We start from the raw sequence: 16466 nt of genomic DNA, 5'->3' as shown, positions 1-16466 counted from the left end.
ATGAACATACAGGTACATGTATTTTTTCAATGAAAGTTTTGTCCAGATATATGCCCAAGAATGGGATTGCTGGGTCATATAATTGTTCTATATTTACTTTTCTGAGGTACCTCCATACTCTTTTCCATAGAGGCTGTACCAACTTACTTTCCCACTATCAGTGTAGGTGGGTTCCCTCTTTTCCACACCCTCTCTAGGAGTTGTTATTTGTAGACTTACTAATGATGGCCATTCTGACCTGTGTGAAGTGGTACCACATTATAGTTTTGATTTGCATTTCTCTAATAATTAGTGATGTTGAGCATTTTTTCATGTGCCTGTTGGCCATTTGTATGTCTTCTTTGGAGTAATGTCTATTCAGGTCTTCTGCCCATTTTTCAATTGGGTTGTTGGTTTTTTTGCTGTTGAGTTTTATGAGTTGCTTGTATATTTTGGAGATAAGCCCTTGTCGGCTGCATCGTTTGAAACTATCTTCTATTTTCTCTGATTCTGTAGGTTGTCTTTTTTTTTTTTTTTTAATGGTTTCTTTTGCTGTGCAAAAGCTTGTCAGTTTGATTCAGTCCCATGGGTTTATTTATTTATTTTTTTGTTTCTGTTGCCTTGGGAGTCTGACCTAAGAGAATGTTTTGCCTATGTTCTCTTCTAGGAGTCTGATGGTGTCTTGTCTTATGTTTAGGTCATTAAGCCATTTTGAGTTTATTTTTGTGCATGGTGTTAGGGTGTGTTCTAGTTTCATTGATTTACATGCAACTGTCAAGTTTTCCCAGCACCACTTGCTGAAGAGACTGTCTCTTTCCCATCTTATATTCTTGCCTCCTTTGTTGAAGATTAATTGACCACAGGTGTCTGGGTTTATTTTGGGGTTCTCTATTCTGTTCCATTGGTCTGTATGTCTATTTTGGTACCAGTATTATACTGTCTTGATTACTGTAGCTTTGTAATATTGTCTGAAGTCTGCAAGAGTTATGCCTCCTGTTTGGTTTTTGTTTCCTCAGGATTGCTTTGGCAATTCTGTGTCTTTTATTGCTCCATATAAATTTTTGGATGGTTTGTTGTAGTTCTGTGAAAAATGTCATGGGTAATTTGATAGGGATTGCATTGAATATGTAGATTGCTTTGGGTAGCAAGGCATTTTAACTATATTAATTTTTCCAATCTGTGATCATGGAATATCCTTCCATTTCTTTGAACCTCTTTAATTTCCTTGATTAACGTTTTATAGTTTTCCACATATAAGTCTTTAACCTCCTTGGCCGAGTTTATTCCTGGGTATTTCATTATTTTGGGTGGGATTTTAAAAGGCATTGTATTTTTATATTCCTTTTCTAATGTTTCATTTTTAGCATATAGAAATGCCACCAATTTCTGAATGTTAATCCCATATCCTGTTACTTTGCTGAATTCATTGGTCAGTTCAAGTAGTTTTTGTGTGGGATCCTTAGGGTTTTCTTTTTTCTTTTTCTTTCTTTTTTTTTTTTTTTTGTCTTTTTGCCTTTTCTAGGGCCGCTCCTGGGGCATATGGAGGTTCCCAGGCTAGGGGTCAAAACGGAGCTGTAGCTGCCATCCTATGCCAGAGCCACAGCAATGCAGGATCCAGCCACGTCTGTGACCTACACCACAGCTCACGGCAATGCTGCATCGTTAACCCACTGAGCAAGGGCAGGGATCGAACCTGCAACCTCATGGTTCCTAGTCAGATTCGTTAACCACTGAGCCACGACAGGAACTCCTAGGGTTTTCTATATATAGTAGCATGTCCTTTGCGCAGAGTGACACTTTGACCTCTTTTCTTCCAATTTGGATGCATTTTATTTCTTTTGTTTGTCTGATTGCTGTGGCTAGGACTTCCAACACTATGTTGAATAAAAGTGGTGAGAGTGGTCATCCTTGTCTTGTTCCAGATTTTGGAGGGGTTTCAGCTTTTCTCCATTGAGTATTATATTGGCTGTGGGTTTGTCACAAATGGCTTTTATTTATGTTAAGGTATATTCCCTCTATACCCACTTTGGTAAGAGTTTTTATCATGAATGGATGTTGGATTTTGTCATATGCTTTATCTACATCTATTGAGATGATCATGTGGTTTTTGACCTTTCTTTAGTTAATGTGATGTATGACATTGATTGATTTGCATATGCTGAAGCATACTTGTGACCTTGGGATGAATCCCACTTGGTCATAGTGTATGATCTTTTTTATATGTTATTGGATTTGATTAGGTAAAATTTTGTTGAGAATTTTTTGTGCCTATATTCCTCAAAGATATTGGCCTGTAATTTTCTTTTATGGTAGTATAATTGTCTGGTTTTGGTATTAGGGTGATGGTAGCTTCATAGAAAGTCTTTGGGATTATTCCTTCTTCTTCAATCTTTTGGAAAAGCTTAAGAAGGATGGGTATAAGTTCTTTGTATTTTTGATAGAATTCGCTTGTGAAACCATCTGGTCCTGGAATTTTGTTCATAGGTAGTTCCTTAATTAGAGCCATTGTATTGGCCATTTCTTCTGCCTGGCCTTGAGCAGTTTACTCCTTCCCATTCATGTCAAAGCTTAACTGTTTCTCCTCAGTCATCCTTCTACTATCTAAAGTAGCTCCCAGGTCTCTCTCCACCACATCTTTCCATTTCATCTTCTTTATAAAATGCATCGTTTATTCCCTGATGTTTGCTTGTTGCTCCACTCATTTACTTGTTTCATTAAAATGTAAGTTCCATGAAAGTAAAGACCATGCCTGGCATATTCACTGGTGACTAGGAAGTGCCTGGCATATAGTATGCTGTCAAAGAATATTTGTTGAATCAATGTTCCTTGTCACTTTGCTGCTTGGTACAATCTGGTGGATTTCAACTTCAGTTAATATAAAATCCAAAGTCTTTATTATGGCCTAAAAGTCCTTATGTTTTCTGGTCTTTGCTTCCCTCTCCAATTTCATCTTTGTAAACTTTTTCATTTATTCTTTATGCTCTGGTCTCTCTGGCTTTCTTTCCTTCAAGTTCAAATCCAAGTCTAAGCCCTTTGCATATGTAATTTTCTCCCTCCTGTACCACTTCCCCCAATGCTTTTTCCCAGGATCTACCCACATCTGGCTTCTTATCCTCATGTTCAACCCCAAATGTCAGCTTCTAGGGAGCCCTTCTCTGTCCAACCTTAAAACATAATTTAGTGGACTTCAGTTATTACTCTTCAGAAATAGTGTGATTATTCATCATTTATTCTTTCAACACATGTCTGCTAAATATCTATTAGAATTAAAGCACTACTGAGGTATGGAAGGTGCAAAAAAGCATTACCCATCTCAATCCATAAGGTATGGAAATTTCACGTCTAAGTTTCTTCTTAGAATCTACTTTTTGAAGTTTTTTTTTGTTTTTTGTTTTTGTCTTTTGTCTATTTACGACCACACCTGTGGCATATGGAGGTTCCCAGCTAAGGGTTGAATTGGTGCTGTAGCTGCTGGCCTACACCACAGCCCAGCAGTGCAGGATCAGAGCCACGTCTGCTAATCCTACACCACAGTTCACAGCAATGCCAGATGCTTAACCCACTGAGCAAGGCTAGGGATCAAACACACATCCTCATGGATACTACTCTGGTTCGTTAACCACTGAGCCACAACAGGAACTCCAACTTTTCGAAGTTTTGTAATGCAAATAGAAGATTCTAATTTTTATTCTGTTTTACCTACAGCAGTATCTCCTCTTAACTTCCTTTATTCTCTCTAAAGCATTAAAAATAGAGAGTTTTTAAATTCATATTTGTCAAGTAACTCAACTTCTGGGAACCTTGGTTTCTTGATCTACAAAACAGAGATTAGAATCTTAAAAGGAAGTTGTTAAAATTGTGTCAGGAGTTCCCTTGTACTGGGATTAAGGATCTGGCATTGTAAATGCCAGCATTGTTACTGCTCTAGTTACAACTGTGGCACGGGTTCAGTCCTTGGCCTGGGGAACTTCTGCATGCCACAGGCACAGCCCAAAAAAAAAAAAAAAAAAAAAAAAAATTTTAAGTGTTAACTTGTTAAAATTAGGTGGTATTGTACACACGGTGCCTGAAACATAATCAGTATTCAACAAATTCTATCTGTGGGTATGCTTAATATTCTGTTAGTGCCACTGCATTCTTCTCATCCAAGCTTGAAAACATTTTCTTTATTCTTCCCACCCACATAAAATCAATTATCAAGTTCTATTGGCTGTTCCTTGAAAATATACCTCATAATCATCTTTACTTTCCATTTCTACTGCCATCTTCTTAATTCACCTTCTTTATTTTATTGTCTCAGATTTTGTGTTGGGTAGTCAGATAATTTTTCTTAAAATATACTTTCGGAGTTCCCATTGTGGCTCTGCAGTAAAAAAACCCGACTAGTATCCATAAGGATACAGGTTTGATCCCTGGCCTTGTTTAGTGGTTTAAATCATTCAGCTCTGCCTTGAACTGTAGTCTAGGTTGCAGACATGACTGGAATCCCACAATCCCACATCGCTGTGGCTGTGGTATAGGCTGGTGGCTACAGCTCCAGTCCCACTCCTGGCCTGGGAACCTCCATATGCCATGAGTGTAGCCCTAAAAAGACAACAAACAAACAAACAAAAAACACAACTTTACTGTTCCCTCGTTTAAAACAAAAAAGTAACTTTCCTGGCTCCCTGGTGTACACCAAATAAAGCACATAATGCTGTTGTACAGAGTCCTCCAATTACACTTTTTTTTTTTTTTTTCTTTTTAGGGCTGCACCTTTGACATACAGAAGTTCCCAGGACAGGAGAGGAATCAGAGCTGCAGCTGCCAGCCTATACCACAGCCACAGCAACTCAAGATCTGAGCTGCATCTGTGACCTGAACCACAGCTTGGGACAACACCAGATCCTTAACCCACTGAGCAAGGCCAGGGGTTGAACCGGCATCCTCATGGATACTAGTCAGGTTCTTAATCTGCTGAGCCACAATGGGAACTTCAGACATTCTTGCTGTTGTTGTTGCTTTTTAGGGCTGCATCTAGAAATTTCCAGGCAAGGAATGGAATCTGAGCTGTAGCTGCCATCCTACACCTGAGCCACAGCAATGCTGGATCCTTAACCCACTGAGTGAGGCCAGGGATCAAACCTGCGTCCTCATGGATACTAGTTGGATTTGTTTCCACTGTGCCATTAACGGGAACTCTGCAATTATACTTTCTGATCTTTTCCATTGTGCTTGAAAAGAAACCCTGGACTTCTGCCAGATCCATTCACTCTGTCTTCTAGATACAGCTTATCTTTCAGATGTACCTCAAAGTCTTCTAATCACTCCAACCAAATTGTCCCCATATCTCATTCTCTATAGGATGTCTAAGGCATGGTCTTACGTCCATAGCATTTATTTTGTAATCAAATATATATTTTGCAAAACTGTACTGTTGGCAACACTATAAAAGGATAGGTATCATCAAACAGTTGTGATGATTAAATAAATAAAGTACTTTGAAAATACCTCATCTGGAATTCCCCTTGTGGTACAGCAGAAATGAATCCGACTAGGAGCCATGAGGTTGTGGGTTCGATCCCTGGCCTCATTTAGTGGGCTAAGGATCCAGCATTGCCATGAGCTGTGGTGTAGGCTGCAGACAAAGCTTGGATCTAGCATTGCTGTGGCTGTGGTGTAGACCGGCAGCTGCAGCTCTGATTAGACCCCTAACCTGGGAAGCTCCATATGCCATGGGGTGCGGCCCTAAAAAGACAAAAAAAGACAAAAAAAAAAAAAAAGAAGAAAAAGAAAAAGGAAAAGAAAATAGCTCATCCTTGTAGAGCACTTAATAAATACTATCCTTAGCATTATTGTTGTGTGCGTTTCTTATTTCGCTACTAAAATGCTCCTAGATGACAATGATCTTCTGGAACTGATGGCACATTTTCCAATACTTTTCCTAGTAAACATTTACAGTGATTCTAATTACTTGCTCACACACTGATTTCTTATAGACTCTGGGTTAACTTCTTTTCATGCACTAAATGTAATAACTTCATTGCTGTAAGAGATGTGCTAACTCACACTTACTGTGATTGATATGTGATTGGAGGATTACTAGTGTTGGTTTAAAAATCCAGTTAACAAGTCAGGGTATGTATGTGGATAGAAGAGTTGTTTTAAGTAATATGACATCATAATTACAATTAATACTCCCTATTGCATGCCCAAATGCCAATGAGTGCCAAATACCTTAAGAACTGTCTTGAAATCCTTTCATAAGCCCCATATTTCACCAAACTTTTTTTCTGGTAATGACTGGGGAGGAGGTTGGTCTGATAAAAAGAATAGCATTTTATTTGAGGATCTCAAAGCAACTGGTGAGGCTACCTTCCATTTTGCAGATTGGGTAGACTGAAGTTTGCAACCATTCCATGCATTTCCTTTGGCTATACTGCCATCCAGGAAGAGAACTATCTACACAGTAGAATATTTCATATTCCAAAACGCTATACTTGGCTTTTCCAAAATAATTCATCTGTTCTTTTATCTTGCAGCCATTGTAACTACGTACCCAGTCAGATTTCCTCCCTCACATTGCCTGATGTAAAGATTGGAAGCAAATTTACGGTCTACTTGGCACTTCGGTATTGAACTTTAGCTACGAGTCTCTTATTAGATATTCCCCTTATTTATTTTATTTTTTCATTCTTTATTATCAAGTTGAGTTAATTTGTTTGAATATGTATCATTTTAAGCATAGTGAGTCTCTTTTTCAAACAAGATGGGCAGTACACACATAACTAATTTTTATACATTTCTATTAGATGGAGGCATCCCTTCCTTGACACTTAATAACTGTAGGACCTTGAACAAGTTATTTAACCTTTTCAAGTTCCTTCTCTGTTAAATGGAACTAATAATCCATAACTCTCACAGATGTCTTAGGGATTAAATAAAATAACTTATGTAAATTACTTGGTGCATAGTAGGCATTCAATAAATGTCAGTTCACTTCTTATCTCAGTTAATAATGCTTATTAAACTATATTAAAAACTAGAACCAGACTATGATAATGCATTTCTTTATTAAGTATTTAAGCCAAATAACTAATTTCCCCCAGGGGGAAGAGAGAGAGATGTTGAATTAGTTTCGGTGAACTTATTTATTAATCTTTTCTCCCTCAGTATTATTGTTTCATATCCATAATTTAGCTTGCATGCAACAAAAATGTCACAGTTCAACATTACTTTGAACTCTGTTGTGTTTTTTTAAAATCTATTTTTATATTTGCTATTTATTATATGTTATTGAACATTATATTAACAGTTCAGTTGTGTTTCCTAAGAACTTCGTGCTGACAGACTTTCGCTCTCAAGTTTCCCTGAGGTCTAACGACTTAAAAGGATCAAGTTTTAAACGGCAAGGTTACAGCAAAAGAAAAACGTGGGTAGGAGGGGGAGATCCACACCGTCAGCGTTCTTTCCCATTAATTTTATACGTTTGCATTTAAGTGGAGCCACGTTTTCCTCAAGGACGGACTCTAAGTGAGACAAGCAAGAAAAGTGGGCACCAACTAATTGAGCTGGTGCTACGGTATCATTGCACCTTTAAGGACTGGAGACTTGGTATTAGCTCGGCCTCCTTCCCGGCCCACCTCTGAACTCTGATTGACAGGCCGCCGGGCGAGGAGGAGCCGAAGGAGGCCGAGGAGGAGGCGCAGGGAGGAAAGTAGGGGGAGGTGGGGACCGTCTTTTCTCTGATGACCAATCAGAAAGAGGGGGCGGGGCTCATGGTGCCCTCCTCCCTCCTTCCCTCCCCCGCCTCACGGCTTCCCCGCCCCCTCCCCTCTTTCCTCTGCCCCCTCCCCTCTCCTCCTTCTCGTCCTCCTCCTTCTCCTCCTCCTCCTCCTCTCAGGCTGTGGTTTTTCTGTGTATGTTTCTGGAGTCCTGAGCCTGAGCTAAACAAAAGCAGGAGGCTGACGGGGCTGCTGGAGTTTGCAGAGACACGGAGGAGGAGAGAGCCTGTGCTCTGCCTGCCGCCGCGGCTGGGGGAGATCTGGCTTTTGCAACAGCCCACCCCCTTTGAGATCACTCTGGCCCGGAGTGGGGGTGGGGGGCAGCGGGGGGTGGGGGGGAAAGTTTGCATTGCAATCCCCCTGCCTTCCTCTCCTTTCTCCCGATCAATGCATATTTGCAAAAGGATTAAGCCACAGATTTAAGCGCCTGGAGCCCATTTCTGCCTTGCAAAGGAGACCGGACTGAAAAACCAAAAGCCAGCTCTGATTTCTTTTCGTCAAGTGGGAAGGTGGTTTATTTTTCTTGCTTTTTGGAGTCAACACCCTTCCCCACCAGCCCTTATCCCCACCCTCACCCCGCAACCCCTTCACGCCCCCCTCCCCCTCCCCACTCCCCATCCTCCCACCATCCTCTAAAGAGGCAAAGGGATTTTTTTTTCTTTTGGTCTTCTTTTTTCCCGTTCCCTGTTTATCCTGAAAAGGATCTGAAGACAGCTTGAAGGATAAAAAGCCTTGGTGCTTCCCAGGAGCCGAGCCGAGGAGCAGAAGAGGAAGAGCCGGGGGCTGCCGTTGCCTTTGGAGATGGACGAGCAGCCCAGGCTGATGCATTCCCATGCTGGGGTCGGGATGGCCGGACACCCCGGCCTGTCCCAGCACTTGCAGGATGGGGCCGGAGGGACCGAGGGGGAGGGCGGGAGGAAGCAGGACATTGGAGACATTTTACAGCAAATTATGACCATCACAGACCAGAGTTTGGATGAGGCGCAGGCCAGGTGAGATGGAGGCTTTTCTTTTCCTTTCTTGGGGTTTTTTGTTTTTCTCCCTCTCGCTGGGGGAAACAATGGGAACCGAATCACCACAGCGCTTTCTTTTTAAATGTTATTTCTTTGCCCATTTTGACGAGCAACTGTATGGCGGAGGAGTAAAAATTGGAGGAGCGTTGTTATCGAAAGTGTAATCTCCCATGCCGTGATGTGTGTATATATATATATATATATATATATATATTTATATATATAGTGTATGTATGTATGTGTGTGTGTGTGTGTGAATATAGAGGTATTCCTATATAGCCATACAAACACTCAAGCACGCCAAAAAATACTGGCAACTGATCCAAAAGCGGCCCTCGGCACTTTTTACTGCTTTAAAAAAGTATCCAGAGAGAGCAGAATTGTCAAGTTTTGAAGAGCATTCCATGCCTTCTTGTTGAGGGACTCCGTAACATTACAAAATAAAATGTCCCAAGAACACTTTATTTGCAAATTTAGTTGACTCCTTACCTAAATCAGAGACTTGGAATTTTCTTTCTTGACGTACTCCTCCAAAATTATTTTTTCTTTCCCCCTTTCTCTCCCTATTAAAAACAAAAACAAAAAAAAAAAAAAAGAAAAGAAAAAGCAGGGTAATTCTTTGTCAGTAGTTGTCAGTCCTCCAGAAAATATTTTACATTCATTTAATTCCGTTTCAGAAAAAGCTGATGTAAAGAAGAGAAAATTTTGCTTCTAAACATATTTGTTAGGTTTAGGAGGCTTAGATATGTAGTGTAACTTTATTGTCTCTTAATTTGAGTCGGTTTACTAACCTTCCGTGGTATGGTCCTTTAAAAAGAGGTGGGGGGAGAAAATCCAGCATGCTCTTTTTCCCATGCTTTCAGGACCACTTAGATGCCACTAAAATAGAAATGAAGGCAAGTGTGCATTTTCTGTATTTCAATCCTATAGGACAGAAAGATCTTCATTAAGGAAACATAATAAAGAAGCTGTGTAGCTTCTCAACTTAATCCACTGCCAGGTATATAGTTCTCCCCTGTAGGATTTTACAGTAAATTCTCTTTCAAAATAAAACATGAACTAAATGGCAACCCACTAACTGCTTGCCTGAGGTCGATCTGGAGAGGAAGAATTTTTAAAAATCTAATGACCACATATGTCATTACAATTACCCAGCTTTGTTAAATAGGAATTTGAGTTGAGAAAATGAGAAGAAGCAGTTAAAAGCATGGATGTTATGAATTACACTCTTATTTTAGCTGTAAGCACATGCAACATGTAAACTCAAAAGTCTTGAGGTTTATAGGTGCTGGAAAACTTGGAAAGGTTCAAAGACTGGAACTATTCTCAATTTTTTTTAAAGAGGGGAAAGTTTTCAAAAATTAATTGGTGCTCTTTTTGAATTTTATTATCTGGAGAAAAGCTAATAGGTATGGTAAGTGGAAGATTTCCCACTGGCAATCTCTTTTGGAATTGGAACAGATTTCTCCATTACATTGTTCCAGAAAAATAAACTCAGACATACCAATAAACTGCTTTAATAACAAGTTTGTACAGCCGAAGGGGCTGTAAGACTGGAAAGTCACCACTTTTCTAATGTTTAGTCCCTGTTCCTTTTTGTACAACTGGGGACAGCCTTGGCTTGGCGGGTTCCCCCTTAATGGCCTAGATGTTGAGAGAGATCAGACACAATTTTGGTGTAGGGAAATTTTCTCTTCTCCTTCTATAGCCCCATTAATGTTCTGTGGCAATGCAATATTTCTGTAAAGCCCTGTGGATTTTTTGTTGTTGTTATTTGTTTTTGCACTTAGTCTTTTATATAAGAAAACAATTAATGAAAACTCTTAAAAGGCCTAGAAAGATGTCTTGATACATTGAAGTCTTTTTTACCTTTTTTCTCACCCCTCATGAGAACTAAACACTAAGCTTTTCTTTTTGGTTTAACAATGTAACTCATCAAATACTTTGACCAGGTTTTTCCTTTTCTTGGTCACATCTTCATAATGTACATTTATTATCTCATAGTGAGCCATTAATAGTTTAGACACAATGAGTATGTTTATTTTGAGACTCTAGAATTTTGAGCTTATTACTCCTTTGCTGTACAGTATACAGAGTATGCTTCTGGTTTCTGTTCCTGAGAACGTGTGTCTATTTTTTAACTTTCAAAGGGGTTTAAAAACAATTGCATGTGTCTTGAGTGCCAGAGGTTTCCATTTATCTTTACACATTAATTTTAGTTAGTAAACAGAATTCCCTTAACTAATAGCTGATATGATCAGCATTTTGTTTCCAAAACAACATCCTTCTGCTAAGTGCTTCCAGAGTAAAATGAAGGAAAAGGTATTGTTTTGTTCCTCAAGTGCATTCTGAATACAAATACACATAAGAACCAGGTAAATCACTAATCTTAAAGGCAGAATTGTATTTATTTTTTCCCCATTGGGTGCAAGGTCCTAATTGTAAATAATTGAATTTCAACACCTGCAAATAAGCAGTGTGTGCACAAGAGGCATAATGTGAACACAGAGAAATGAATTTATTCCCCATATGGGTATGTTTGCCCCCTGGCAATGCATTTCCATACTCTTTAACTTGGGGACTGAAATTTTATAAATTGACAGTTCTACTCAGAAGACCTTTCAAGCATCTTGTGTTTATGAGAATACAGGGGCATCTGCGGAATGAATTCGAACACATGGATGAATTAAATTTGAAAACACACACACAGACCGAGAAGCAGACAGCTCCTAGGCTGTGGTGGTTGCATAGATTATACAAAACTGTTAACCCATGCGTTTGGCTTTGCCGTATTCATTGCCCTGGATAGGATTATTGGTGTTAAGAATTCCACTTTGATTAAACTAGTTATGAAAAAGACAAAAAAACAAAAAGCCAAAACTCTTCCTAAATGGGCACAATTGAGGTTAGTTCTGTTCTGTAGTTAAATCCCTACTCTCTCCCTGCTAATTAACATTATTTCTTTTTCGATGGTGGGACCCTGTATATTAAGTCATAAAACAGTTGAAGCATGCCACAGAGTTATACTTGGTATATAATTTTGGCTAAATGTTCAAATTTTTCCCCCCTCTGCATTATCAGCAGTTTGATCTTGAAAGTCCACCTAAGCTATTATGTTGTTGTTTCTTTCTTGCAGAAAACATGCTTTAAACTGCCACAGAATGAAGCCTGCCTTGTTTAATGTCTTGTGTGAAATCAAAGAAAAAACAGGTAGGAATGAGATTCCAACATTTAAGCATTTTCTTTGGCCAGTTGACTCACTTAACCAGCAATCACTGACCCATTATTGAAATATTAAAATTTCAGAATGGAAGTACACTCAAAATTGATCGCATATTCCAATAGCAAGTCCTCCCAGCCCTGCTTCCTGTAAAAGAAAGCACCAAGTTTCTTTGACAGTTATTATCAGGCATTACGGTTTTATTTGCCTTAATTCTATTCCTGGCCTCTTGGAAATTGAGGCTAAAATAGCGGTTCTGAAGGGAGATGTGTAGAATGATGTGACTTTGAGGGAAAAATATGAAAGTAAAAGTCCATTTGCCGAAGGAATATATTTTGGCCCATCTTTTAAAACACTCATTTTTTTTTTTTGGAGTTGGGCAGAGGGGGACTAAACTGTTGAAAGTTACCTTTGCTTTTTTTTTTTTTTTTTCCTGTGTAATTACACGAAGCAGCAGACTAGAGATTCTGGACAAAGTGTTGTCAAATACCTTTGTGGAGCGAGTTTACACAACATCAGGTTATCGGTATTTGAGTGCCCTGTGATTTTATAGCCGGGAGAATCGCTGGGTTTAGGAGAATTGAATGCCCTGAGATCACTCATTCTGTTGTTCTTCTACTTTCTATACCTCATATCATGGACTAACACACTTATAACACATCTCAGGGGGGCATTTAAATTTTAAAGCAACAATTAAAAAATAGCAGTCATCAATCAGAGGTGTTCTTAAACAACAGATGCTCTGGGAAGGACATTTAGCCACATCCTCTTGTTTGTTTATTTTAATCCTTAATTTTTCCGAAGTGGGTGCATCTCTCCCTAGTAAAAAAAAGAAAGAGTTGAGAAGGCAATCTGAAACCAGGGCATAAAGATGAGGAACGAAGGGGTGGTTATATAAAGCGGGAGCTTCTGCTGGCCTCTGACTTGCTCGCTCGCTCGCTTTAGAGCTGTGCAAAGTACCTGACATCCTATTTATTTATTTATTTTTTACAACAAGGAGAGTAACAGTCAATAATTCATATCTCAACCATATAAGCAAGGGCATGACATGAATGAAAGTGACAATAAATATGATTGCATGCCCGGTTGATATACATTGATAGTTACACATAAAAAAAGGTGGGGGGGGTTGGTGAGGGCACACAGGGTGGCTTTCTTGTTGAGAGCTCTCTGTGTTTCTCTTTTAAAAATAGTTTCAAGATGTGACCGTTGATCGAATATGTAATTACTTGGGTCTCGAAATGTATGTAAAATTAGTAAGCAGCTCCTTTGTTGAATGTTGTTTGTGTGGAGCATAACCATCCTAGACAAAGCACCTGAGCAGTGATGTTCAGGTCTTTAAGGCTTCCTAGTTGCCTTGCCAAAGCCTAACCTTATTGCCAGGCCATTAATGGCATTATTTTTAGTGGTGAGACACCTTTTAAGAAATGTATAGATTGTGCTAGAAATATCAAGAGGGCTTTTTCAGTTTGTCACACTTTTTTAGTGTTTTTTTTTTTTTTTTTTTTTTTTTTTTTCCTCTTAGCCTGGAGCAGGAAACCTATGTGTGTATATATTTCTTTCTCTTCTTTTATTTTTTTTCTTCCTTTTCATTTTCTTTTTCCTCTGATGCTTATTTACTTGGGATATTGGGTTTGTTGAAATATGTTGCTAATGGAGTATGCGTTGCCGCTGATCTTGCCTCAGAAAATATAGAATCAAGCTATAAAGGCATATTTGATAATCCAGGCCAGAGAAAGACTCTATGTTTAAGACACTTTATTAGATTTTTATTGAAAGGAAGCCCATTAGGGCATTTAAGTGTATATTGTGGCCAAAGTGTTTAATTCTAGTCTTCTAATTAAAACCTACTGAGGCCGTAGATCAAAGTGGGTGAGTGTAAATAGAGATTTGGCTCTGGTGTGAGTTCAAGAGTTTGCTCCTTTTATGAATATTGGCTAAAACTACGGTGATAAGAAGCAGTTGGTGAAAATAACACTTTCAAAGTATAATTTATTGTTGGCTTATATATTTTGTTTTTAACATTTTCTGTTATTTAATGATGTTACTGTTTGGTGGTTTTTAAAAGTCTAAATTAAGGTTTTGTGTGTTATCTCTCAAATAACATATTTTAAATAATAGTTTATTGAATACTATACACCAAAAATAAGGAGCACTGACCCTGTGTTAAGAGGGAGATAACACAAACACACGGAGTTTGGGGTTAAGAGGGCACCCATGGGTGAAAGTTAAAAAAAGAAAAAGAAAAAAAAAAAGCCTTTCTTCTTATTCTTCTACTTGTGTGTTGGAAGGATTAAAGGGAGGGAAGAAACCTCTCCTGCAATGTTGAGTGTTTCATGTTATAGGTAGGAGACAACTGCTGTGTGTTGAAAAGAACTCTGATTCTAAGGCATGATTACTTACTTCCTTACTCAAGACCAGCCTAACCCTCCTTGGAGGAGCCAGTCTGTCTTCCATGGGGTTGATGTGTGGGAGACGCTTAAAGTATCTGTTCAGTTTCAGGAGCTCTTTTCCCCCCTCCTTGATACAGAGCTAGTAAAAAGATGGCTTGGAGGATCACTTCGCATACATGCCTTCATTGTTTGGGGTCTTTTCCTATTGTTACTTTTAAGCCCCTCACATTTAATGAGTGTTTTGGAGCTTCCCTCTCAGGCATTGTGGAGGTGACTTGATTTAGGGTGGGCTCTGTTTGTTTGTTTGTGTTCTCACCGGGAGTTCACACGGTGGGCTCACCTAGGTCTTTGCAAAGAAGGCAGGACCCCTGAGAGGAACGGTGATTGCATTCATTTGCCACTTTTGCTTTTTTGTTTCTGTTAATGACTTGAGTTGGGAAACAGGTAAGGAAACTAGCTAAGATTGCCTTACTAACCTTTTGAAACTTTAAAGAAACACACCCATCTAACACCCAAAGTAGGCAGAGCTGTCTAGATTACAGTTGATTGATAGGTATTTAAGTCAGAAATTACTGTGAGGGTATTCAGGGAAAAAAAAAAAAAAAAAAAGAACCCATGTGCCTTCCTGTTGAGAACATAGGTAAGTTTTTGTTTTGATACCTTTTTGCTTTTTTTTTGTTTTTAATAAATGCTGAAAAGAAAGAATGCCCGCAAAATTTTCAGGCAGCAGATCTCAAACAACAGCAAGAAAAGCCCTGTCAAAACCTCCAGCAACTATATTTCAGAAGTGGCTTTTATCTCCTTGTTCCTTCTGGGAACATAGAGATTCAAACAGAGTTTTAGACCATTTAATATCTCATTTTCTTTTGTTTCTTAAGAACCATTCCTTGTCTTCTGACATATTAGCAATAGGCTGGGTGTGCATATGTGTTGAGGTGGTGGTCGTGGGGCAGATAGGATGGAAGAGGAGAAAGAAAACTCGGAACATACTGCATCTCTTAAAAAGAACTCACTGATATTTTTCAACGTTTCCTGATTTAAAAAAAAATTCTGTGTCAGAAATCATGCCGGTTTTAAAATGAGGAAAACACCCGAAAAATATTGGGTGCCATTTACTAGGAATATTTATAGGTGGTAATGAATAGCTGTAATTGTTGTGAATAGTTTTTAATTTTAGAACATAATAGCTATATATGGCACTTTTCAGCCAATTTTCTTCTGTGCATTATCTGCACTGAAGTTAAATCAAATCACTGAAGGAGGTTAAAAAAATTATTTTTTTGCTTTCTTAACACTCTTTTGTTCTCTCTTTTTTTTCCTCTGTGTTCAATTAACACCCCCATCACAGACTGTAGTTTTTTTTTTTTTTCCTTAAGTCTACTACTGTATTTCACTTGTGACACCCTTCGTTATTATTCCTGGCTGCCGCTTTTTAATATAGCAGTTACATTATGGGACTTATGCTCTTTTTATAGCATTCGAGAATAATATATATGTGTGTGCACGCACGTGTGTGTTTGTGTGTTTGTCTCCGTAGGTGGAAGGGACACCATGGAAGGAAGGTGTGTGTTTCAGGGAGGTATTTCTGATGCTATTAGGTCTTGAGCAAAGAGCAGGAGTGAAATAACCTCAGACAATTTAGAGCGGCCTCTGATCAGATTCCTTTGGGGGTTGACGTGGCCAGAGTGACTTTTCATAGAAGTTTGTCTGCGGCAGGCAAATGCAACAACTTTTTCTTGCTGATGAGAGAATTCAAGTACTTGATTTTTTTTTCTTTTCTTTTCTTCTTCTTTCTTTTTTTTTTTTTTTTGGTGGAAGGGAAGGGGCTGAGAGAAAAGGGGAGCAAATGAAGGAGAGTTACTTGATTCAATTTGACTTGAACCTATTTTTCAGGCATAGCGGTGTGTTAGGCAGAAGTCAGGTGATCCGACTCTGTGCTGTTGATTATAATCTGGATAGAATCAATCGAATCAATAGACCTATAATACTATGACTCTGTGTGAGACACAACATGAGCTTATTTATGATGAGAGGGTCCCTCTTCTCCAGTCACTTTTGTGTCATCCCCTTTAGGAGCGACTTGGACTGATTCTGGCGC

General features: G+C 38.9%; 1 protein-coding gene and 1 long non-coding RNA gene across 12 annotated transcripts in view; one reads left to right on the top strand and one right to left on the bottom strand.

The window, feature by feature from the left end:
• The first annotated feature begins 7888 nt into the window (after positions 1-7888).
• Positions 7889-16466, top strand: part of PBX1 (PBX homeobox 1) — a 346007-nt gene continuing 337429 nt past the window's right edge. For 7 of the 11 annotated variants that reach the window (XR_014843946.1, XR_014843945.1, XR_014843944.1 and 4 more), the window contains exons 1-2: positions 7889-8734; positions 11892-11965. Coding sequence is in view for 8 of the 11 variants with exons in the window: in XM_005655374.4 (XP_005655431.1) it covers positions 8544-8734; positions 11892-11965 (265 nt within the window). In the remaining 3 variants the exon portion in view is untranslated. The remainder of the gene's footprint in view (positions 8735-11891; positions 11966-16466) is intronic. The other 4 variants (XM_085022551.1, XM_085022549.1, XM_085022550.1 and 1 more) reach the window with 1 other exon arrangement.
• LOC146403928 (uncharacterized) lies at positions 8674-9656 on the bottom strand. The gene is made up of 3 exons (XR_014843951.1): positions 9547-9656; positions 9245-9318; positions 8674-8790 (listed from the first exon to the last, which is right to left on the bottom strand). It is a non-coding gene; the product is annotated as an uncharacterized LOC146403928 (long non-coding RNA).

Source organism: Sus scrofa, chromosome 4 (genome assembly GCF_054392235.1).
Source record: "Sus scrofa isolate SSC_HxYL_T2T_F1_AM1 chromosome 4, Sscrofa_HxYL_maternal_Yorkshire_Landrace_v2.0, whole genome shotgun sequence".
NCBI lineage: Eukaryota > Metazoa > Chordata > Mammalia > Artiodactyla > Suidae > Sus > Sus scrofa.
Note: the sequence above shows the minus strand (reverse complement) of the source record. Positions and strands in the feature narration are given on the sequence as shown.